A 27,491-nucleotide genomic window follows, 5' to 3' on the forward strand; every position below is an offset into this window, starting at 1 on the left:
AATCTAGAGAGCACCGATGCAGACTAGACCAGAAAGATGAAAGTCTGAATTGCGACTATCAATTTGCAATGGAGAGAGATCAGTCGTCTCTTAGTTTTAGGGATGACAGAGATAGAAGTTAGTCATTCTTTTAGCTGTTTACTCCTTATAGAACTTAAATATATGTGACAGGTGCACTGTGTAATTGTGTACTACGGCCAGTACGGGATTAAATAATATGATGAAGGTGAAACCTTTTAAGACTCCCGAAGAAACATTAATGAAAAACAAATACTATCTTTAAAATATGATAGCAGATGCAGTAAAATTTTCTTTTTTTTTACTTATAAATTTATGCATTTCATTCAAGAAAATAACACATGGCACGCAATTTCAATTTTCGATAGTTTTTTTTCGAATGCCACTTGGTTATCGTTATATGGCCAATTGGGAAACAGATTTGTGATCAGGTGACTTGCGTTTCCATAGAAGAGCATCCTTAAGGTCAAAGGGCAAAAAGCGAAACTATACCGACTGTGTCGGAACAACATTGATAATTTTTGTCAGCTCTGATTTGATATATTATACTTATAACCTTCAAATATGGTAAATTTTGTAATGATATATGTCCTTAAGCATTGTACCAATTGTCATGGTCTGATATGTCTATTGGTTGAAATGTCCGACATTCATAAGGAATTATTGGTTGTCATCGTCCAAAATGTCTTTGGTTCGAATTGTCCAGCTCTGGCGTTGCAAAACATCTTAAAATATTTCTTTTATTCAATTTAGTTTCACTTCATTCTGTTTCGATTTGTATTGTTTAATTATGTTTTTATTGCGATTTGATTCATTTTATCAAATTGTTTGGTTCAATTCTTTCATTTATAGATTATTTTCATTTCGTTTTGTTTTATTTTTGTTTCTCAATTTTTATGACTCGAGAATTATGGGTAATATTGATTACGTAATTTTCGTAAACAACTGGGCACCATACTGCAGACTATTATGACCAACCCTAACTTGGAAAAGCTATGATTAGATTTGTATTTAATTATCAAAACTAGTGAATTTTTACGAGACTGGTTTGGCTCTTAATCCCATATATACAAGTATGTGCAAATGAAGCTGCCATTGTGCTGTTTTTCAGCTCTTGAAAATGTAGGTACAAACCGGATATTGATGCTTTTTCTTCCCATAAGTATACAGAAACAAGTTGATAATACAACCATAAAAGCTCCCTTCAGGAGCGTATAACTAACTGTTGTTTTATTAATCTCTATTGTACTTCATCAAGTTTAACACAATTAATTTATGTCATTGGCTGAAAAAGCTAAAAGATGATAATTGAAACTTAATGAAAGTTAGAAACAAGTGAACAATGAAGCGGAAATTTCAAAATACTTCTTAAATAGAACGTAATCTACTAATATGATGCAGGTTAACTGGTAAGACGGCGAAGCTTAGTATATTTTGGAATTTTTAAGAATAATTATGCTTTCTACAGTTTTACATTACTTAGGATTTATATTTAAGACAGACAGACAGACTGACTAACATCATTATAACACACTTAGATACACAAAACTCAGAGCCCGAGCTTTTTTACCATAATTAAGAAATCAATTTGATTGAAAAAGGTCATTTATTCAAAAATCATATAATGCAGAGTTAATTCTGCATATAAAAATATCAAATTTCAACAAAAATAAAACACACAAATGAATAAATGACAGATTAGAAAAGGAGGGGGAGAAACATTCTGCCACAGATCCACTCTTATAAATGAATGATTCATGGTAAGAGAGGAATGTCCGAGGAGTTCCCTACAAATAACATGTTACTCTTTGACAATTTTTGTTTAGCAGCAGACCTTGACAATAACATATTTATCAACTTGTCCCATACAAAACTTACATTTCTAAATCTAAATGAACATGTAAAAAAAGAAATCAAATTTGATTGAGTATATGAGGTAATGAATTAGAACAAAACTTTATATCTCTTGCATCCTTGTCAAAGTTGGGTAAAACCATGTTGACGCTTGTAACATGTGTCTGTCATTGATTATATACCTTCTTTATGTTATCCTTTTAATTCCAACAATCCAATCCCTCTCTGCCAAGCACTCCACTGGTTTACAATCATTTATGTGTTCTTACTATATCTATGTGCATTGTTGTACATGTACATGACAAAGAACCAGTTTCCAATATTGGTAACAGTTATAAATGACAATTTGATATTTCAGTTCTTTACTTGTTGTTTGCTTTTTATCTTGATTTTCACTTTTGTTAAAGATGGATCTAATCTTTTTTGTACAAAATGTCCAATTGGGCTTCATTTGAAGTTTACTTGTCGGACCATTGTTTGTACTGGTATTGGACAATGGACAAGCATTGTTGACTCCTGTGCAGGTGCTTTGACTATATTTCAAAGCATCCATAGATAAAAATGTAGTGTTTTGTTTGACGAAATTTTCTCAAGTGGTCAATATAAAAAAAAATTTAGATGAATTTCTATACATTTAAGAGCGAGCTTTGCTTGCTTATAAAACTTTGAACTATTTGATAAAGATACAAAACTAGTAAGATTCTTGTTTAACTGGTTTGCCGACCAGGATTTTACTACACATACTATCTGTTTAGGTTATCAGGTTACATACTCTTATTAACTTCCTGTCAGACTGAAATCAGGCTTTCAGTGCTTCTAAGGTCAAAGGATAAATTTGAATTGATTACCAGTTTGAGGACGTCGTCTTCTATAAATATTGGGTCTAAGGATCAAAGGAAACTGGAAAAAAATTATATATGATTTCAAGACTCCACATAAATAGAGAGGGTATTGCAGAAATGAAATGCAGTGGCTTTTTTGCTGGATCCAGCAAAATATTCTGAGATGCTATTTTGTGGTCTGGTAAAATATTTTGCCAAGGGTCATTGGCTGCATTTATATTTGTAATAAAAATATAAATTTTTCTGAAGATGAGAAAGTACCAAATGCTGTGTTTTAAAGCATCACTTTATTAAAATATCACAATTAACAAGGAAGTGTACTTAGTCTTCAACATCGAAGTGACAAAATGAACATAGTCTTTGTTTTAACTCGATTGATGGTTTATCATATTGGCTAGTTCAACAGTTTCAATGTATAGGCAAAATTCCAAGTTTTAATAGCTGTGCAACTATGAAAGTGGCGAGGTAAGAAGTGTGTAACAAAATTTTCAGGAACAAGCTTCATGTCCTCCTTGTGAACTTCCAGCTTGTTTGAACTTTTTATTAAGAGTTTGTCCTTGCATATTTTTTCAACTCTTCTATATGTGTATGTGTATATTGATTTCCTCTTCATGTATTTTTAAAGAATAATCAAACTCAGAAACTTTAAACATAAACTTGGTATTGTACTCTCCATGACTTTAAAGTTGTTTGTGATATCGTTGCAATATTAAGATATAATAGCTCTCCAAATCTTTGGTCAACATTAACCATTCCAGTAATCTATCCTTTGTAATATTATTATAAAAAAATTAAGTCTGAAGTTTATACATCTATTTATTATAACCAAATGACATATGCTATGAATTATATATAGTATACTGTTAATTAATTTGGACCTGGCAAAATAGCTATGAAACTATTTTAACGGATCTGCCAAAATAGCCATGTCCCTTAAAAAAAAACCAGATATTTACTGTAATATTTTCAGTGAAATTACTTATTAAATGTTTATGCAATGTCTATGTATCACTTTTGAATCACATCTCTTATGTGCTCTTTTCTATAAAATATTGAATTGAATTGAACTAACATAAAAACAGTTTTAATGTTTCATCAAATCCTGCTTTATACATGCATCAAGAGTGAATCTTGGGTACATGTATGTTATGAATGAAGGGGTTATTTTGATGAATTGACAAAGATAACTCATTAGTGGACTTAATACTGTCATATTTTAAAAAATTAGAATAATTTTTTGGCACCAATTTTGGCTCTGATTTCTGAAAGTTGGCAAAAAACATTGGCAGCTGGCGATTTTTATGGCAACAGAATTTTGGAAGCCAGAGCAGCTCCTGAAACTAGTATCAGAACTTCAGAAAAATGTGACTTACTGCTAAATGACATATATAGAAATGTTGATTGATATTGTCTCCCCATTTTCAAGTTGACTGGATGTCCTCAGGAATTATATTGTGTACCTTTTGCTTTTCAGGAAATGAGTTGTCGTCTAAGGACAGAAAGAGGAATCTTGTAGGGTTTTGGTAGGTGTTCAGTAGAGAATTTTTCATAAAGCTTTAAGCCTTTGAGCACTGATACAACTATATAACCAACGGTGCATGTTAGATGTTGTCATTCAGAACTATTTGTATCTACAAAGGAGTATGTTCAGAAAATGTCAAAATCAGCCCCCAAAACTAAAGTGTTTCAAATAAATTTGATAATTGCAAAATTTACTATTTGAATATATGCCTTCGTTAAAAATAAAGTTTAATTGCTGTTAATGACAGTGTTTCACTAAAATTGTAGATGAAAATAAAGCAAAATCAGAAAATAAAGCCGAATTTTGTTAAAATAGCTTATTTAATGAGACATTTTTATTTAGAAAATATAGAGCGCATTTGTCGAACTCTTTGATATTAATGCAAAAATAGCCTTCTATACTATCACAACTTCTGACAAAAGATTTTGTTGTTCATAGCTTGCACTCTATATTTTTAGATTAAAAAACTACCCCTAATCCTCTCATTTTTTTGTGAAAATTCTTTGAAAAGTGTGTGGAAGTAGCATTTTGTACCCTCCTTGTGACTAAATTATGACACAAGAGCTTGTATTTTCTGTATATTAGTATTCAGATAATATTTTAGCTTTAAAAAAGGCAAATAGAAAATTTCAAATAGTAAGTTGAAACTTTGGGAAAATAGTACGCCTGAAACTAAAGTTAGTGAATTTACTCCTTTGTGTTATCATTATTACATCATTGTTCTTAAAATTCCAATTCAAAGCAAAGCCAACAAGGGCATTGGAACCAAAGTTAATAACATGATAAGGTAAACAATATAAAAGGTATGCTCTCAGAAAATAAAGATAAGATAATCCACAGATTTTTAGCTCACCTGGCCATAGGCCACATCAGCTATTGCCATCACTTGGCTTCTGTCTTCTTCATAGTCATCATGGTGGTCATGATTGTCATTAACAATTCTTCAAACATCCTCTCCTCTGAAACTACTGAATTGATTTGGATGAAACTTTAGATGATTGTTTCTTAGAGTATCCTGCCCAAAACAAATGTTTTGATTTTTGATCTGTTAAAAATGTGGCTGCTGTTACTAAATATAGAACATACATCTTTAAAACAGTTATGTTGAACCATAGAGGTCAAAGTGTTGGAATTATTGTCCGTTTTAGCTCATCTGGCTAAAGGCCATGTGAGCTATTGCCATCACTTGGTGTCTGACATTGTTGTTGCCCATCATCGTTAACAATTTTTAAAAACTCTTGTCCTGTGACACTACTTGACCTATTGGTATCCTGCATTGAACTGATGTGGGATTTTTGATCCATCGAAAAACATGGCTGACGTTACTAAAAATAGACAGTTGTTTTTCTCATATATCTCCAAAACTGTTAGGTTTAGCCAAATTCTGACATATGGTAAAAGTGTTCAGCATGATGAGGTCTGTCTGTGGATAAATTTTCGTTTTAATCTTATAGATCATGTTAGAGTTATTGCCCTTTAGACATTTTTTGCTATTTTTAATGTTATTTCTATTCAAAATTTTCCCCTCTGACACTACTTGACCTATTGGAACCAAACTTGGTATGAATGTTCCTTGGTGTATCATGCATAGAACTGATGTGGAGATTTTGGATCTGTCAAAAAACATGGTCATCGTTGCAAAAAAATAGAACATTGGAATCAGACAGTAGTTTTTCGCATGTCTCCAAAACTGTTAGGTTTAATCAAATTCTGACGTGTGTAAAAGTGTTCAGCATGATGAGATCTATCTGTTGTCTGTTTTTTGTTTTGATCTGTTAAGCCATGTTGGAGTTATTGCCCTTTTTTAGCTCACCTTGCAAATGCCACGTGAGCTCTTGCCATCACTTGGTGTCTGTTGTCCTTTGTCATTGTCTTTGTCTTTGTGAACAATTATTTCAAAACTCTTCTCCCATGGCATCCTTGACCAATTGGAACCAAACTTGGTATGAATGTTCCTTGGGGTATCCTGCATAAAAAATGATGTGGGGATTTTTTATCTGTTGAAAAACATGGCCACCATCCCATCACTAAAAATAGAGCCTAGGGGTTAAACAGTAGTTTTTTACATAATCTCCAAAACTATTATGTTAAACCACATTTTGACACAGGTAAAAGTATTCAGCATAATGAGATCAATCTGTAGTCATGATTTGGTGCAAATCTGTTGACCCATGTTGAAGTAATTGCCCTTTTTGGACATTTTTGCTGTTTTTGATGTACAGTGAAACTTCTACAAACCACCACTAGGACAAGAAAAAATGGCTGGTTTATAGGGGTGGCCGGTTTCCTGAAAAATAGCAATGCATTCTAAGGGCTTGCACCATGTGTAAATGATTTGATTTTATAAACGGTACTGCCGACAAAATAATGTTCACAGTTTTAAAAGAATGTGTAGTAAAGATCAAAGGGCTATTGATGGTAATTAATTTTTTGTATTGCTTTTCGTAAATTATCTTTCAACAAAATCTAATAACTTTACTCTTATATTGTTTTGGCTTGGGTACAGGTCACATTAATTGACAGTTAAATCATCGTAATGGTCGTACTTTTAAATGTCCCTGGTTGCCTGACGTGTGTACACACCAATTAACAGCCAACTAATGACAACATGTAATGTCTGGATTAAAGTTATTGTTTAAACTATTGTCCCCTTCAATTATCAACTGTCCACTGATGAAATGCCGAACAGTGAATGACTTATTAATTACATAATCATTTGCAGTTTTGTTGACACATTTATAACAGGTGAACAATAATCAGGCGGCCGGAATTAAGAGGTTGATTTTATTTGAAATATGTAACTAAAACTGTGAAAAACTGGCCGATGTACGATTTTAGGGGATGGCCGGTCTATTGAAGACAAAACACATAGGTTTTAAGGTATATCGGTTGGGACTTCTGAAAAGGGCCGGTTTGAAGGGAAGACCAGTTTCTGAGGGTCCGGTTTGGAGAAGTTTCACTGTAATTACTTTCAAAAATCTTCTCAGAAACTACTATATAGAAATTCAATGAAAGTTCACATAAGCATGATAAGATCTATCTGTGGTCAAATTTTGGTGAAAATCTGTTCACCCATTTTGGAATTTTGGCCTTTTTGGCTGTGTTTTGCTGTTTTTAATTTTATTACTTTAAAAAATCTTCTCCTCAAAATCTACTATACAAAATTTGATGAAAGAGTAATTAAGGGAATCAAGGTTCTAGCGGTAATCAAAAGAATGTAATCCAAGGACAAAGACCAGACATATGCAACAAAGATCATGAAGTAGCTGAAATAATAGTTAGTAATACTGTTTTTTAGGGTATCATGTACAAAATGACTGTTTGGATTTATGACTGGTGAAAAAACATGGTCACTGTTACTAAAAATAGAACATATGAATTGAAATACAGCTTTTTGCAAATAACTCAAAAACCATAAGGTTTAACAAAATTCTGACTTCGGTAAAAGTATTCAGCTTGATAAGATCTATCTATGGTCAAATTTTAGTGAAATCTGTTGACCATTATTGGTGTTATTGCCCTTTTTGGATGTTTTTTTTTTGCTGTTTTCAATGTTGTTATTTAAAAAAAAATTCTCAGAATCTACAATATAAAATTTGGAAAATTTTGAAAGTTGGTAAAACTGTACTATTTTTTAGGGTATCCTACACAAAATGACCATATGGATATTTGATTGGTGTAAAAAACATGGTCGCTGTTACATGTACTAAGAATACAACATAGGGGTTGAAATACAGTTTTTGCAAATAACTAAAAAACCGCCATTCAATTTAGAAAAGTTCTGATGGAGAGTAATACAGTACACCATCAGAAGACAGGCCTTCGCTGAAATTTTCAAAATGATTTGTTGCCTGTTGTAGGAGTCGTAGCCCGTGAAACAGTTTCTTTTTCTCATTTTCATGTGTACATTTTTCTGAAACCAATTGCAACAAAATTTAATTAAAGTTCGCTTAATTCTTTCAGGGTTTCCAGCACAAACTGATCATTTAAAATTTTTTATTGGTAAAAAACCATGGCCCTCATTTCTAAAAATGGAAGATAGGGGTCAGACTTCTTTTTTTGCTATTTTTTCAGATAAACATGATATTCTGAGTTGACTGGCAGTATTGAAATTATTTTGGGGGAGTGGCCATTTTACAACCATTTTCACCTGTTGCTCAGATTCCAATGATTTTTGGTTTATTTAGGAAACTAGGTATTTTAAGTTGAATTGTGATGACAAAAGACCATTCTGGATGGATATTTTCTTGCTAATTTTTATCCTTACTTTGATTTTAATGATAATTGATTTATATAGTAAACATGGTCTCCTGATATGAATGGTGATGATGAAGATGTTGGAAAGCCATGGTTTTACTTCATTTTATGTTCCTTTTCAGCAAATGTATACTGGGCTAATGCTCCCTTAGACCCGGTGGAAAATATGGCATATGGGGACCTCTGCCAAATTTTTTTTTCAGAGGTTGTAAACCACTTTTTGAAGGCATTTCTAACATTAAACAGTGCATAAATACTCTTTTGAACTTACAGCATTCATCAATATATGCTCTTTTTCGGCAATTTTTTGTCAAAGCCTGATACATTTACTTGCTTAATAGGGTATGGTTTGCCAGGTGAGCAATTCAGGCTCCTTAGAGAGCCTTTTGTTTAATAAAGGAAATCATTTGCAGCAGATAGCACAGTCAGTTATTCTTCTCAAAACAACAACAATAAATTATATTATACATAATCAAACATAAGTATTCTTGGAAGTTTTAACACCATATGTTTTTCAACTTTCCTTCCATCTGTGGCAACATCCTTTCAGCACCTGTGTAGAGAGTTTTTATATCACAACTCATAGGTTATGCTAGAGCTTGCCGCAACTACCCAGACTTTTTGTACCATGCTAGACTTCTTACAGTTAGGCTTCTGAAACAGGGTTATGTTGCTTTAAGATTGAAATCATCACAGAAGTTTTATGGTTGTCATCAAGAACTCATGGATCGTTATGGTGTGTCCATTTGCACAATGAGAACTGATTTGTTCAACGTGTCATAGTATTCCTTTCCTCTTTTGTTTACCCGGACTTGACTTTTTATGAGCAACTCAGCAGGTATTTCTAGAAAAGCAGAGGTCGCTTACCTTACCAGTGCACCTGGTCCATGCTCCCAGTTTTTAGTGGATACGAAATGCTCATTTACTTTTGTTACTTTATATATATTATTTTGGTTATTTTATGTTCTTTGTTTATGTGTGTGTTTTCAATGTCTGGTCTTTGTCCCTTTTGATTCCTGCTGGAATCTTGGATCCCTTGATTACTCTTTGGAAAGTTCCCCAAAATACATATGTACATGACTACATGTATATGCAGGTTGTTTTTACATGGTAATACCGTATTAAAGGCTGTAGTACTCAGTGAATGATACTTGGCAAAATCCATATCCCTGGCTGTATCATCCAGAGACTATTAATGAGAGGAATAATATTGGAATCTAGTGTGTTATATGGCAATGTTCTATTTATAGGTTACTAGGTCTGTGTAACAACTTTGCCTATGTGATTATGCTGAGTGCTGCCCATGATATACTGAAAGAGCAAGACGGAAAAACTCATAACCACCAAAATGTGAGTCCACTTGAGGTCAAATTTTATGTGCTTTTCATTTTCACTGTAACAAATTGTGTCTATAAATTGATATGTATTTTTGTGAAAATCAGTGTTTGGGTTACCATCAGACATAACAGATTTTCACTATTTTACAGCCAGGCCCACAGAGATTAATTCTATCTCTTTATGTACACCCAAGCCCACAGAGATTGATTCTATCTCTCCATATACAGCCAGGCCAACAGTGATTGATTCCATCCCTCCAAATAAGTTTTCTCTGAGAAATAACACAATAAAACACATACATAACAACACCTATATAATATGTGGGAATGTACTTGTTCATACATGTACCAATCCTTATAATTACAGGAAACCATGACAACAGTGCCTCCTAATAATGATAATCTGAAATGTAATGAAATATCAACTGGTGTAAGTATAAGTATTTTTTTTCTTACAATGAAACCTTTTGTTTGATAGTTTAAGACTACTGAGAAACAGATTAAGAAGACCAGTTAATTAAGCCAATCATGGGCTCCTAAGGGACATCAATATAACAAGCATGAATACTGTAATTGTACATAATACACAGGTACTTCGTTTTGCAATAATTTGTCTATGAACATTTTCACAGGTACTTATTTTCACAGCAGTTGTTGTTTTTAAGTAAAGAATAATGATAGAAATTCTCTTTTGCATGTACTTATTTTCGTGGATAGTGCCTGATTGGGAAATTCACGAAAATAAGTATCATGTAAAAATAAGTACAATAACAGTAATTGGTGTAAGTATTTAATGTCTGGCATCATATGTAAATTAATATATAAGTTTATAAAAAAATTCAGGAGTGTCGTCATACTATGTCAATACATGTTCAATATCTGTCATATACAGTAGAAATTTATGTGACTCCAGACTCCATCAGATAATTACCTAATTTGAAAGTTGTTTCAAATTTTCCTAGTCCATGGTTCAAAAGAGTTTGTTGAAGGAGAAAAGTTTTAGGAAGTTCTTGTTAGTTTAAATGATGAAATCATATAGGTTGGCTCTCTTATTGTAATAATAAGGACACAAATCAAAGAAATGGATTTCGTCTACATTTTCCACAATTTCTACTTGCTTGATGTACCTTCCTGTTTCTATTTTGAGTTTATGGGAACTAATCTGAAACTTAGTTTCTAATTTTAGCATCCTTTGTAGCATCAGTATATTTTTCAAAACAGAAATTATTTTTTAGTTTGAAATATGTTCTCAGCTTGTCTCCCTCATCAATTAGTTTAAGTCTGCCATAAATCAAGATACTTCTTGAATTCAGTAAGTGTCAGCCTTGTACAGTTCTTTAGAATTAATGAATGAGTCTTTTAAGATCCCACTAGTTAAATTTTCAAGCCTACAGAAGTATTGAGTATGTTATCAAAGCTTTAATGCTTTCTAATAATACAGGAAATGTCCCAATTTTAAACATGGAAGCAAAATTGGACCTTTTTCTATGAATTTGGAGAATATTTTTCATAAAATGCATCTCCATCTAAGCTTCAGGAGAAAAAACTTTATGTTGTTGAGAAATCTCAGAAAGGCTCTGAATTGAATGATGGGGGCACATAACAATACCAGATATCAGCACCATAGTGTTAGATTGATTTAATCATATGATCAAACATGTGGAGTGAATATTTCAGGGTTGAGTGAGAGAAACTCAGATTTAAGCTTAAACATTGTTCTTAGCACTTTCTTGTAAAGGTCCTGTCTTGCCTCTTTAAAGGATCCAGTGGAGGTGAAATATACATAAATATTTGTATGCCTTTGAACATACCAAGGTGGGTTGACCAAAAGTGAAATTTTTTTTAAGAAACTTCCCAGTTTTATTAAAAAAACATAATCTTTGTTTTGGAGATGTGAACATTAATGCCCCAAGACAGTTAAGAATGTGATGTGCCAGAATAGCTATTTACATGTAAGAAAGACCTTTGCTACTTACCTCCTTTGTACAAAGGATAGAAAGGTTGACATTTATGCAGTAATGTATTTTATTACACTCATTGGACTATCAGTCCGTGACTGAAGTTTCTATTCAAACAACAGTTTTATCCATTTGTTTAACATTGGACTGTTTGATATAATAGGCCGATTCCATTTGTTTAACATTGGACTGTTTGATATAATAGGCCGATTGAATTTGTTTAACATTGGACTGTTTGATATAATAGGCCGATTGAATTTGTTTAACATTGGACTGTTTGATATAATAGGCAGATTGAATTTGTTTCAGCAATCATATTACTTTGCTTCTTTTTAAAACTATATGTAGATCATGGAGCTAACAGAAATAAAATTGGATTACAAATTTGATACAGTTGAGTTGACGAAGGATTTGTGCATCTCACAAATCTCAATTTTAATCATGTTAAAATCTTGAGACCATGTTTCAAGTCACTATTGGGAATTTCACAGTAAGGATCCTCCTCAAGGTTTTAAATTATTTTCCAAATTCTGTAAAATAAAATTGTACTTATGTATTTAGATTATTGCCAAAAGTCACAGATTTTATGATCTTTTTCTCAATAACTTAGACTTTGGGCCCATTCCCATAACAGTATGGAAACCACTGCAGATTTTTATGTCTGTTTGATGGAATTATTTCTGATAATTGAATGGAAAAGTAGACAGCACTAGTTTTATTTGTGGGCTATTAATTGTATTTGATGATGATCTTTTACCATAATTTCAGTGCTAAAAATAATGTTGTTTTTTGTAGGCTATTTTATTGGCAGATATTCTTCCTACCTTAATTATCAAGTTAACAGCACCATTCTATGTACAACATATTAGCTACAGGTAATGAGTATACACATATATTGTAATTATACTTATTTATGCAGTGTATTTATTTACCGGAATTTCACAACCTATAATTATTCATGGAAATGAAACTAGATGTACATCATACTTGTAGTCAGGGGTTTTTGGGGTAAATATTAAGATGTATGATAGTACATCATACCTGCAGGCTGGGGGTTATGGGGGTAAGTATTTAGATGAACAATAGTACATCATACCTGTAGGCAGGGGGTTTTAGGGGGAAATATTTAGATGTACTATAGTCCATCAAACCTGTAGGAAGGGGGTTTTGGAGGTAAATATTTAGATGTACAATAGTACAATAGTACATCGTACCTGCAAGCAGGGGTTTTGGTGAGTAAATATTTAGATGTACAATAGTACATCATACCTGTAGACAGGGGCTGTTGGGGGGGGGGGTAAAAATGAAAAATATATAAATCTTTATTTGGAACAGGTTTATTTTCTTAGTCAGATTGCTCACAATACTTCCAGTATATTTTAGCCTCTAAGGGCAAAAATGACCAATTCTGGTGTTTCTAATGATGACAGTGTTATGATCAAGTGTTATGATCGAGTAGTGTTGTGATCATTGTTTACTTACAGGTCAAGAGGACTAATTCTGGTGTTTCTAATGATGAGTAGTGTTATGATCATTGTTTACTTACAGGTCAAGAGGACTAATTCTGGTTTTTCTAATGATGAGTACTGTTATGATCATTGTTTACTTACAGGTCAAGAGGACTAATTCTGGTGTTTCTAATGATGAGTAGTGTTATGATCATTGTATACTTACAGGTCAAGAGGACTAATTCTGGTGTTTCTAGTGTTATGATCATTGTTTACTTACAGGTCAAGAGTTGTTGTTGTAGTGCTGTTTAATCTTTCTAGTTTTTTATTGGTTGGGTTTTCCATTGGTATTTGGATGAGTTTATTGGGTATGTAATTGTATGAAATAGATTATAGAAAAAGAATCACAAAAATTAATATTTACTTCCTCATTAAGGAGAAAAGCAGCACCAGCCCTACTGAGTCTATAAGGAATGTATTATTGTCCCAAAATTATCAGTGGATATTATTTGTGCAAAGCTGGCAAATATTTTAGAGATGTCAAATTTGGTATATCTAGTACTACTGAAAACTTTCTAATGTGACCTAGGATTCTAATGTAATACTAGATAATTTTCATTGGTGATATTCTCTAAACTGAAAACCCTGTACATTTAATTTTTTTTCAAATTTTGTCAACAATTCAACTTCATTATTAGTGAAAATAAATCTTTGCTTGCTTGTTAATTGTTTTATCAGTACACCTCAAACACTTTTGTGTCCTGTTTGTAACATTGTAACCAGCTTTAGTCATTGAAAGGTTCACTACCATTATGATCTGATACTTGGTATGTATGTTCACCCCCATTATGATCTGATACTTGGTATGAATATACACCACCTTTATAATCTGATACTTGGTATGTATGGTCATCAACATTGTGGTCTGATACTTGGGATCTATGTTCACCCCCATTATGATCTGATACTTGGTATGAATGTACATCCCTATTATAATCTGATACTTGGTATGTATGGTCACTACTATTATGATCTGATACTTGGTATGTATGGTCACTACTATTATGATCTGATACTTGGTATGTATCTTCACTACCATTATGATCTGATACTTAGGGTAATGTATGTTCATCCCCATTATAATCTGATACTTGGTATGTGTGTTCACCAGCATTATGATCTGATACTAGGTATGTATGCTCATCAACATTATGGTCTGATACTTGGGATCTATGTTCACTTCCATTATGATGTGATACTTGGTATGAATATACATCCCCATTATGATGTGATACTTGGTATGAATATACATCCCCATTATGATCTGATACTTGATATGTATGGTCACTACTATTATGATCTGATACTTGGTATGTATGTTCACTACCATTATGATCTGATACTTGGGGTAATGTATGTTCACCCCTATTATAATCTGATACTTGGTATGTATGTTCACCAGTATTATGATCTGATACTTGGTATGTATGTTCACCCACATTATGATCTGATACTTGGTATGTATGTTCACCCCCATTATGATCTGATACTTGGTATGAATATACACCACCATTATGCTCTGATACTTGGTATGTATGTTCACCAGTATTATGATCTGATACTTGGAATTTGTTCACTGCTTTTATGCTCTGATACTTGGTATGTATGTTCACTACCATTATGATCTGATACTTGGTATGTATGTTCACTACCATTATGATCTGATACTTGGTATGTTCACCAGTATTATGATCTGATACTTGGTATGTATGTTCACTACCATTATGATCTGATACTTGGTATGTATGTTCACTACCATTATGATCTGATACTTGGTATGTATGTTCACTACCATTGTGATCTGATACTTGGTATGTATGTTCACTAACATTGTGATCTTATACTTGGTATGTATGGTCACTACTATTATGATCTGATACTTGGTATGTCTGTTCACTACCATTATGATCTGATACTTGGGGTAATGTATGTTCACCCCCATTATAATCTGATACTTGGTATGTATTTCCACTACCATTATGATCTGATACTGGGTATGTATGTTCACTACTATTATGATCTGATACTTGGGATCTATGTTCACCCCCATTATGATCTGATACTTAGTATGTATGGTCACTACTATTATGATCTGATACTTGGTATGTATTTTCACCAGCATTATGATCTGATACTTGGTATGCATGTTCACCCCCATTATGATCTGATACTTGAGGTAATATATGTTCATCCCCATTATAATCTGATACTTGGTATGTATGTTCACCACCATTATGATCTGATACTTGGAATTTGTTCACTACTATCATGCTCTGATACTTGGTATGTATGTTTACCAGTATTATGATCTGATACTTGGTATGTATGTTCACTACCATTATGATCTGACACTTGGTATGTATGTTCACTACTATTATGATCTGATACTTGGGATCTATGTTCACCCCCATTATGATCTGATACTTAGTATGTATGGTCACTACTATTATGATCTGATACTTGGTATGTATGTTCACCAGTATTATGATCTGATACTTGGTATGCATGTTCACCCCCATTATGATCTGATACTTGAGGTAATATATGTTCATCCCCATTATAATCTGATACTTGGTATGTATGTTCACTACAATTATGATCTGATACTTGTTATGTATGTTCACCACCATTATGATCTGATACTTGGAATTTGTTCACTACTATCATGCTCTGATACTTGGTATGTATGTTCACCAGTATTATGATCTGATACTTGGTATGTATGTTCACTACCATTATGATCTGATACTTGGTATGTATGTTCACTACCATTATGATCTGATACTTGGTATGTATGTTCACTACCATTATGATCTGATACTTGGGGTATGTATGTTCACCAGTATTATGTTCTGATACTTTGTGTGACATGTTCTTCAATAAATGCCTAGCTAAGAATATAGATCGAAGCCAAGGTCAAGAACTTAGGATTCATTTGTGTACCCTATATCAAGGTGTTTAAAGTGCTGTCTGCTTTATATACTAACCCCAAAGAAACTGATACATGATATGGATACATGGTATGGATATTTACTAGTATTAAATGTGTATTGTTACTTATGCCTGGATCTGTAGATTAGAGGTCAAAGATCAAAGATTAGTAACTCAAACTACAATGGTAAGGCCCTTAGCTGTGGTTATCTAGTTATAAGTGTTTGAGTTTTTTTATAAATGCTTGTAATTGTATGTATTTAAAAAAGTATTTAAATCTGAATGTTAGTTTTAACTTTTTAATGATTTTAGGTGTTGTTTGTGCTAGTATATGTGGTGGTCTTGGTGAGGTAACATTTATGAGCTTAGCAGCATTCTTTGATAGGTAAATAAATAAATATATAAATAAGTTTTATTTAGAGTCGACATGAAATACATAATAATAAACCTAAGGTCTGTTGAGCTTTTGACCGACATAGGTAAAGTTCTCTGGTAATAATACACCTGCTTGTTACTCTTACTATAAAATGTTTTTGACTATAAAATCATGGAATTTGTGTGGTTTGTAAAGGTGACATTGAAAGCATCTAATAGATAAAACTATATAATAATGATCTGGCAATGGGGTTCAAATTTGGTATCATATTTTCTGATGCTTATTAACTTTAACATGGAAAATATTTATATGTTTATTTAAAACCACTTTGTGCTAGTTGCAGGCAAAGGAATTTGGCAAAAAAAAACCCAATATATTCCTTAGATTGTGTTACATATTACAGGAATGTTATATCAACATACTCATCGGGAACAGGTGGCGCTGGTGTATTTGGAGCTCTGTCTTATGCTGGTCTGACCTCTGCTGGCCTTTCACCTCGGAATACATTATTTGTTATGACTATTATTCCTGTTACCATGGCAATAAGGTGAGTAAAATTATTTCCCTCAATCATAAATATTAAGTATAAGTTATAAGCTCCCAGGTGACTGTCTGTGATTATTTAGACAGTCAGTAGATTCTGTTGGAGGGTGAGGTGTTAATCCCTCCAACAGATCTACTGACTGTCAAAATAATCATAGACAGTCACCTGGGAGCTTATAACATTTATGTCAGATTTTGCTTATCTATATTGTGGGGAAATTAATTAATCTTTGTATCAAACTATATTTCTACAATTTTTTTTTTTTTGGAAATTATTCAGTTGTAACAAGGTAAAAATCTTTTTTTTGTTTTGGCATCCAAGTCAAATGAACACACTGGCCGATGGCACGATAGAATAGTCTGTGTACAAGAAATTTGCATTCTATTCTCATCAACAGATTTTTATTCTGGTAGAAGACTTTGTATTGCCACGCAATATGCAATTATTAAGTTTTGTGATTGTTTTATTTCTTATAGCTCAGCAACCTTTCAAATTTGGTCAGATTTGTATTGTGTTAGAAACTTTAAGTTCATCCATATCCCATTTTAAATTTCTTTCTTCTAATTTGACTTTATACCTAAACAAACATAAGTATTTTAAAATGTTCCATTTATATCCAATGATCAAGAAGTAATATATATTGCAATCATTATCCAGTCACTTGATTTGATATATCTTAAACAAGAATCCATGTTGTGGGTTTTACAAACACTTTAGGCTAAGTAAAGATTACAGAGAAAATTAGGTTATTAACCACCAAATGGCAGAGGCACAATTGAAGATGGATTAATTCAAGTGTACATCCCTTTAATATACACTGAATGGTAGCAGTTACTATCCCTAAAAATAGTTACTCTCTCTTTAATACATGCTCTCTCGTAACCACAACTCTGTTTATTTATTTCCAGTTATTTCTGTGTCCTAATTAAACCCAATAAAGTTCATACTAGAATAGTTACAGAGACTCCATCAGATGATACAACTGCTTTGTTGGAGGATTCACAAGATGGTATGTATATAGACCAAGAATGCAAACCATACCAATTTTAGTTCAATTTCGGAATATAACAAAGAATGCCTCCTATCCCTATGTTTTAAATGGCATTTATCTTTTATCAGATGACTGGTAGTCTCATACTTTATACCAATACTTTATGTGGTTGTATGATATTGTTGTTATCATTCTTGTCATCAACACCGTCTGTCTTGTCTGTGTCCTTACACAGTGGCTATGATCATTCTTCTCATCATCACCGTCTATGTTGTCTGTGTCCATACACAGTTGCTGTGATCATTCTTGTTATCATCACTGTCTGTCTTGTCTGTGTCTGTGATCATTCTTGTTATCATCACCGTCTATGTTGTCTGTGTCCATACACAGTTGCTGTGATCATTCTTGTTATCATCACTGTCTGTCTTGTCTGTGTCTGTGATCATTCTTGTTATCATCACCGTCTATGTTGTCTGTGTCTGTATACTGTTGCTGTGATCATTCTTGTTATCATCACCGTCTGTCTTGTCAGTGTCAATACACAGTTGCTGTGATCATTCTTGTTATCATCACCGTCTGTCTTGTCTGTGTCAATACATAGTTGCTGTGATCATTCTTGTTATCATCACCGTCTGTCTTGTCTGTGTCTGTACATAGTTGCTGTGATTATTCTTGTTATCATCACCGTCTATGTTGTCTGTGTCTGTACACTGTTGCTGTGATCATTCTTGTTATCATCACCGTCTGTCTTGTCTGTGTCTGTACATAGTTGCTGTGATCATTCTTGTTATCATCACTGTCTGTCTTGTCTGTGTCAATACACAGTTGCTGTGATCATTCTTGTTATCATCACCGTCTGTCTTGTCTGTGTCTGTACATAGTTGCTGTGATTATTCTTGTTATCATCACCGTCTATGTTGTCTGTGTCTGTACACTGTTGCTGTGATCATTCTTGTTATCATCACCGTCTGTCTTATCTGTGTCTGTACATAGTTGCTGTGATCATTCTTGTTATCATCACTGTCTGTCTTGTCTGTGTCAATACACAGTTGCTGTGATCATTCTTGTTATCATCACCGTCTGTCTTGTCTGTGTCTGTACATAGTTGCTGTGATCATTCTTGTTATCATCACCGTCTTTGTTGTCTGTGTCTGTACACTGTTGCTGTGATCATTCTTGTTATCATCACAGTCTATGTTGTCTGTGTCCGTACACAATAGTTAAAATTAGAGACTAGAATAATTTGGTACCTCTAAAGAAATGTTGATATTAATTTTTAGGGATCCAACCTTTTAGGTATAAGAGGTCAAATAAAATTTAATATTAGAATATAAGTGTATGGACCTCTTTGGCATTGTACCACTATGTTCCAAACCACAAAACACTGTAATTGATTTTTTAAAATGTTTTTGAGGGAGTAAGACTTTAACTGTCTGGGAATTATGGCCAAAAAGGGGAAAATGAAACTTTTACCTAAGCTTTGTACAAATAACTTACATTATATGTCATACTGCAAAATTTAAAGTTCTTATAACTCTTTCATTCTATGTCAGAAACTTTTTGTGTATCAAATATTTCATCACAATCCAAATATGAGACTGCATCAAGCTTGAATGTTGTAAATCTGCAGTCATGTTTTTATACAGTAAAATCTGTATTTATCAAACCCCTTTTGGACTTGTACCAATGGTCTGTTTGTGGGCCCATCTGTACCAGTGGTCTGTTTGTGGGTACATCTGTGTTGGTGTCCAGATCTAGTAATGGTTGATATGAAATCTGCTTCTGTGATATATTCTTACATTTCTTTTTCAGGGAAAACTCAGTTCAGAATGCCAATTAAAGATAAATTTAGACTTTTATTGGTAAGTAAAAAGAAGATATGTAGACTAGGTCATGAACTAGTATGGAGGGAATATGGATATAATATGGATATCATGTAGACTAGGTCATGAGGGAGTATGGATATAATGTAGACTAGGTCATGAGGGAATATGGATGTCATGTAGACTAGGTCATGAGGGAGTATGGATATTATTTAGACTAGGTCATGAGGGAGTATGGATATAATGTAGACTAGGTCATGAGGGAGTATGGATATAATGTAGACTAGGTCATGAGGGAGTATGGATATCATGTAGACTAGGTCATGAGGCAGTATGGATATCATGTTGGCTAGGTCATGAGGCAGTATGGATATCATGTAGACTAGGTCATGAGGGAGTATGGATATCATGTAGACAAGGTCATGAGGGAATATGGATATAATGTAGACTAGGTCATGAGGGAATATGGATATAATGTAGACTAGGTCATGAGGGAGTATGGATATAATGTAGACTAGGTCATGAGGGAGTATGGATATCATGTAGACTAGGTCATGGGGGAGAAATGATATCTTGTAGACTAGGTGATGAGGGAGTATGGATATAATGTAGACTATATAAAGGGCACATTAGTTAACCTATCTTTTTGGCCAAATCTCCAGAACATTTCTTCTTCAGCATTATTTGTTCAGAAAAAAAATTGCACCATCTGATACACATATTTTGGGTATCGTATGTAGATGTGCATGAAGGAATATAATTCCTGTTAGATGATGCCAAAAGGAGATAATCCAACAAGTGTTTAACATTTAGTTCATTTGTAGCATGGGGGATTTTCTTTTTTGTGAGCTTGCTCATAGTATTTCTAGTTAGCTCACCTGGCCTAAGGCCATGTGAGCTATTGCCTTCACTTGGCGTCCGTCGTTGTCGTTGTCCGTCGTCGTCATTAATAATTATACAAAGCTCTTCTCCTCTGAAACTACTTGACCAATTGAAACCAAACTTAGTATGAATGTTCCTTGGGGCATCCTGCATAGAACTGTTGTGGGGATTTTAGGTTCATAGGAAAACATGGCCGTCATTACTAAAAATAAAACATAGGGGTCAGACAGTAGTTTTTCACATATATCTCCTAAACCGTTAGGTTTAGCTAAATTCTGACATAGGTAAAAGTGTTCAGCATGGTGAGATCTATCTGTAATCAAATTTTGGTTTTAATCTGTTAGGCTAGGTTGGAGTTATTGCCCTTTTTCAACGATTTTTGCTATTTTTAATGTTATGTCTTTCAAAAATCTTCTGCTCTGACACTATTTGACCAAATGAAACTAAACATGGTATGAATGTTCCTTGGGGTATTCTGCATAGAATTGAAATGGGGATTTTTGATCTGTCGAAAAACATAGCAGCTGTTACTAAAAATAGAACATAGGGGTTAGACAATAGTTTTTCGCATATATTTCCAAAACTGTTAGGTTTAGCCAAATTCTTTCAATAGCTGAAATGATCCATATTTATTAGGACTACAAGTCTTCAGGGATAAAAGTTGTCAGATGACTCCTTGTAAGAGTTATTGCCCTTGAAAGGGGAAAAATGACCTTTTTTTTTTACCAGTTTTCAGTCAATATCTTGAAAACTATGATAGATTAAAAGAAACTTTCAATTGTTTAGCAGATCATACGATAAGTCCTACCAAAGACTTCTCGAGTCAAAATTATTGGATAACTTCTTGTTTAATTTAGTGCCTTTGAAAGGTAAAATTTAACTTGGTGAGCGATTCAGGCTCCTGGGAGCCTCTTGTTTTTATACAACCGCAATAAATTTTGGTCATGTAATGGTATGCATCCATGCCATCGTTGTGGTCAATAGACACTTGGTTTTCAGGTGATAACTTAAGTGTTAGTTTGTTGATCTAGGTTCCAAGCAACAAAAGGAAAGTTTGTATTAATTTGACGGTTATAGCCTCAACTATTATGGAAGTTAGGGTCCAGGTAGGGGTCAAAAGAAGTTTTTTTTAGAATTTAACTCAATAAAAACATATAGATGTCTGTGATGTTGTTGCGTCATATTCTATACCACTTTGGTCATTGAATTGAAGTGATTATAAATGAGGGACCTTAAGGGGGCCAGAAACAAGTATTTTCTTAATGTCTGGTCAATAACTTGACTGTAAGTAAATCATCTCATTTAGGTTCTACTACATGGTTGCAGTCTGTCTAGCGACTCCTGATTTTTCGTAATTAATCCTGATTTTTCTGATTTTGAGCAATTCTTGATTTTTTCCTGAATTTGAACCTTTGCATCACAAAAAAAAAGTGGAAATATTTATATATTTCATAGTGTTATATAAGTAAAACTGTATGTATATTGTGAAGAATGATATTATATATTAATTGAGTTTCTGTTTTACATTCAAATTGTGACTTTACCTCAATAAATGTCAAATCATGTATGCAGCTATTGTAGGGATTTTCTTTTGTTTTTGTCTGTCTGTTTTATATTTTCGCATTGATGTTGAAAACTAGAGGACATAAGGTCCAATCAATCTTTATGGAACTTTATACTCTTATGACTGTATATTGCATTGTTTAAACTTCTTTCATTTTGACAGATTTATAAAAGTTTTCTAATGTAGACATAATTTGATTTTTAATGTTGTATGAAACTCTTTGTTTTGTTATGTAATTGAAATTTGTTTGATCCTTTTCACTTTTGATAAGTAGAACTTAATAACAGGAGGTGATAAAATGTCCTAAGTAAGACCTTTTTGTATATTGGACAAACTGGCATTATATGACATATCCTTTACTAAGTATTTTAATCAAAGTGTTGGTTCTCAAACTGCTACATTTCTAGAAGGCTTTTACGTAGATGGGTGAAAGGTAGCCATTTTCATGGAATTTTGTATAATTACATTATTTTTATGTTAAAAAATTCCTGATAACGTCCTGATTTTTAAGAAAATTATTTCTGGATTTCATCATAGTCCAGACTGATTTTAGGGATTGTGACTTGAGAAGATTAAGGATAAAATGCCATAATTGGCCTAGAAACAGACATTTTTATGGTTATTTCAGGATGATAACTTGAGCTAAAGGGAATGAATCTCTTTGAAATTGTACAACAAAGTGTGTCATACCCCTAAAGGAAGGTTGGGATTGATTATGGAGGTTGTGACTGGAGCTATTTATAAAATTAGGGGCTGAAAGGGGGGCCACTTTGATTCTGATCAAGTTCTTTTCCTGTATCAATTGTCTAATAGCAATCAAATTTCAAAGCTGCATTAAATTTGATGTGGCCTTACCTACCCCAACTGTTCAGGGTTCGACCTAAGTAGTCATATCAAGCTGCACTTTGCAAAGCATTTTATTTGTTAATGACTCATAATTTGAAAATATTTACAAATTACTTAAGAACAGGTATTTAATTTTGGTAAAAAAATTCAGTTATTATATGTTTTAATTTCTAGTTCCTAGTATATTAAAGTACTAACAGAACTGCATGCTACAATTGATATTTGTTTTATTATTCTTACAGCCATTACTCTTATACCAGCCACCATATATATTTGTTAGCCCTGGCAGAAATAAATGCTACCATTGATATTTGTTAACTTTGTCATTCAGCCCACACAGAAGTAAATACTTCCATTGTTATTGGTTAACTATGTCTTTCATCCCATACAGAACTGAATGCTACCATTGTTATAAGTTAACTTTGTCTTTCACAGCCCACACAGAACTGAATGCTACCATTGTTATAAGTTAACTTTGTCTTTCGAAGCTCACACAGAACTGAATGCTACCATTGTTATAAGTTAACTTTGTCTTTCACAGCCCACACAGAACTGAATGCTACCATTGTTATAAGTTAACTTTGTCTTTCACAGCCCACACAGAACTGAATGCTACCATTGTTATAAGTTAACTTTGTCTTTCACAGCCCACACAGAACTGAATGCTACCAATGATATAAGTTAACTTTGTCTTTCACAGCCCACACAGAACTGAATGCTACCATTGTTATAAGTTAACTTTGTCTTTCACAGCCCACACAGAACTGAATGCTACCAATGATATAAGTTACCTTTGTCTTTCACAGCCCACACAGAACTGAATGCTACCATTGTTATAAGTTAACTTTGTCTTTCGAAGCTCACACAGAACTGAATGCTACCATTGTTATAAGTTAACTTTGTCTTTCACAGCCCACACAGAACTGAATGCTACCATTGTTATAAGTTAACTTTGTCTTTCGAAGCTCACACAGAACTGAATGCTACCATTGTTATAAGTTAACTTTGTCTTTCACAGCCCACACAGAACTGAATGCTACCATTGTTATAAGTTAACTTTGTCTTTCACAGCCCACACAGAACTGAATGCTACCATTGTTATAAGTTAACTGTCTTTCACAGCCCACACAGAACTGAATGCTACCATTGTTATAAGTTAACTTTGTCTTTCACAGCTCACACAGAACTGAATGCTACCATTGTTATAAGTTAACTTTGTCTTTCGAAGCTCACACAGAACTGAATGCTACCATTGTTATAAGTTAACTTTGTCTTTCACAGCCCACACAGAACTGAATGCTACCAATGATATAAGTTAACTTTGTCTTTCACAGCCCACACAGAACTGAATGCTACCATTGTTATAAGTTAACTGTCTTTCACAGCCCACACAGAACTGAATGCTACCATTGTTATAAGTTAACTGTCTTTCACAGCCCACACAGAACTGAATGCTACCATTGTTATAAGTTAACTTTGTCTTTCACAGCCCACACAGAACTGAATGCTGCAGTTGATATTGGTTTGATATGTCTTTCAGCGAACACAGAATTAAATGCTACCATTGATATCAGTTACATTGTCTTTCAGCCAACACAGAATTAAATGCTACCATTGGTATCTGTTACGTTGTCTTTCAGCCAACACAGAATTAAATGCTACCATTGATATCAGTTACGTTGTCTTTCAGCCAACACAGAATTAAATGCTACCATTGATATCAGTTACGTTGTCTTTCAGCCAACACAGAATTAAATGCTACCATTGATATCAGTTACGTTGTCTTTCAGCCAACACAGAATTAAATGCTACCATTGGTATCTGTTACGTTGTCTTTCAGCCAACACAGAATTAAATGCTACCATTGATATCAGTTACGTTGTCTTTCAGCGAACACAGAATTAAATGCTATCATTGATATCAGTTACATTGTCTTTCAGCCAACACAGAATTAAATGCTACCATTGGTATCTGTTACGTTGTCTTTCAGCCAACACAGAATTAAATGCTACCATTGATATCAGTTACGTTGTCTTTCAGCCAACACAGAATTAAATGCTACCATTGATATCAGTTACGTTGTCTTTCAGCCAACACAGAATTAAATGCTACCATTGGTATCTGTTACGTTGTCTTTCAGCCAACACAGAATTAAATGCTACCATTGGTATCTGTTACATTGTCTTTCAGCCAACACAGAATTAAATGCTACCATTGGTATCTGTTACGTTGTCTTTCAGCCAACACAGAATTAAATGCTACCATTGATATCAGTTACGTTGTCTTTCAGCGAACACAGAATTAAATGCTACCATTGGTATCTGTTACGTTGTCTTTCAGCCAACACAGAATTAAATGCTACCATTGATATCAGTTACGTTGTCTTTCAGCGAACACAGAATTAAATGCTATCATTGATATCAGTTACATTGTCTTTCAGCCAACACAGAATTAAATGCTACCATTGGTATCTGTTACGTTGTCTTTCAGCCAACACAGAATTAAATGCTACCATTGATATCAGTTACGTTGTCTTTCAGCCAACACAGAATTAAATGCTACCATTGGTATCTGTTACGTTGTCTTTCAGCCAACACAGAATTAAATGCTACCATTGGTATCTGTTACGTTGTCTTTCAGCCAACACAGAATTAAATGCTACCATTGGTATCTGTTACGTTGTCTTTCAGCCAACACAGAATTAAATGCTACCATTGATATCAGTTACGTTGTCTTTCAGCCAACACAGAATTAAATGCTACCATTGATATCAGTTACGTTGTCTTTCAGCCAACACAGAATTAAATGCTACCATTGATATCAGTTACGTTGTCTTTCAGCCCTTGCAGAAGTACATGCTACCACTGATATTGGTTTACTTTGCTGAATACTTTATCAACCAAGGTTTAGTAAGTGTACATATAAGTCTCTTAGGTTAGTTAATTCTATTGCTCTGTACATAATTTTTTATTTTATGGAGTGGGGAAGTTTAATATGTAATTTCATTTGATAATTCCATACCCAATATTAAGCCATCCTTTATGTCAGCCTTCTTTTATTGTGGTCATTACTGGTACCTCTCTGGAACCATAGTGTATATTGTTAACGAATGTAGTCACATACATCCTGATTTTATTTTAAATTGAATCAGTTATGCTCATCAGGCATAAAGAAAGGCTTTTTTTTTAATTTTAACATGTTGATATAGATAGAATTATCCCATAGTTCTATAAATGAGCTTCTTTAGCTTTCTATTGAGCTCTAAAAATTTGATTAGGGACAAATGTTTATGACACAATTCTTTGCACATTTATGTAAAATAGCAACCAAGATTGTTAAGAGATTCCAAAATGGGAACTTGATATTAAATCCCACTCAAATTTTTTGAAAGTTTTTAAACAATAAGTTAAAAAAGAAGACTTTTCTCGTCATTGCTTTTTTAGATAAAGTAATTTGGTATTCTCTCCAATCAATTGATTTTCCTCAAACCCTTTTTTTTGAAAATCACTAATAATAAAAGAAAGAACCTGCTTAAGCCAAAAAATTTAGTATTAACAAATATTTGATTGGAAATAAATTTCAAAAATATTCATTTTTCTGCAACTACTAAACTTTTTTTCCCATTTCAGATGGAAATTTTGTATTTCAATGATATCTGGTTGTCTATATCAGAGCAATACAGATGGTAAGATAAACATTAATTATGACTGGACTGTAGGTCAACTGAACCTATTTTTATCAATCTTGAGTTAAACCATGAAATCATGGAACCTCAGATATTGTACTTGGTAGTACAGATAACCCTTAGTGATATGTCAGTTTGTTCACCTGTCTGTAACAAATTGTTGTCTGGACTAGAACTTTTTTCTCTTTACTTGGGCTTCTGATGTTGGTAGATCATTGCAAGCCAGTTAATTGTGTATCATGGGTGATGGCTTTAGGCCTTAAACTTCTCGAGGTCAGGTAAAGGATTTTACATGACAATTTTGTGTGGTTGCTGTATTACTTTTTAGATTTTTTATTCTAAATTACCTTATATGTCACTGGTTCATAAGAACATCCCTACTTTTTCTGAATGCTGTATGCACAAAATATAGCGCTAATCCAATTCCTTTAGGTTCATTCAGTGCCTCATTTAAAATCAGTACAAATGTTTCAGGAAATTATTCCTCTTTAGAATATTCTACCATTGCTGCAAATAAAATAAAGATCTACCTGTAGTCTTCTTATCAAATGGA

At 33.3% G+C, this 27,491-nt stretch overlaps 1 protein-coding gene across 3 annotated transcripts in view; it reads left to right on the forward strand.

Moving 5' to 3' along the window:
- LOC148626770 (battenin-like) overlaps positions 1-27,491 on the forward strand; it is a 38,761-nt gene continuing 11,270 nt past the window's right edge. The window contains exons 1-12 of one of the 3 annotated variants that reach the window (XM_088586800.1): positions 1-117; positions 4,189-4,237; positions 9,744-9,843; positions 10,198-10,260; positions 12,584-12,663; positions 13,519-13,604; positions 16,540-16,612; positions 17,007-17,150; positions 18,056-18,156; positions 19,951-20,000; positions 26,094-26,162; positions 26,883-26,938. In XM_088586800.1, coding sequence (XP_088442926.1) covers positions 69-117; positions 4,189-4,237; positions 9,744-9,843; positions 10,198-10,260; positions 12,584-12,663; positions 13,519-13,604; positions 16,540-16,612; positions 17,007-17,150; positions 18,056-18,156; positions 19,951-20,000; positions 26,094-26,162; positions 26,883-26,938 — 920 coding nt within the window. In that variant the 5' untranslated portion in view covers positions 1-68. The remainder of the gene's footprint in view (positions 118-4,188; positions 4,238-9,743; positions 9,844-10,197; positions 10,261-12,583; positions 12,664-13,518; positions 13,605-16,539; positions 16,613-17,006; positions 17,151-18,055; positions 18,157-19,950; positions 20,001-26,093; positions 26,163-26,882; positions 26,939-27,491) is intronic. The other 2 variants (XM_088586884.1, XM_088586951.1) reach the window with 2 other exon arrangements.

Source organism: Perna viridis, chromosome 1, assembly GCF_037379345.1.
Source record: "Perna viridis isolate PV_CMFRI_1.1 ecotype Kerala chromosome 1, ASM3737934v1, whole genome shotgun sequence".
NCBI lineage: Eukaryota > Metazoa > Mollusca > Bivalvia > Mytilida > Mytilidae > Perna > Perna viridis.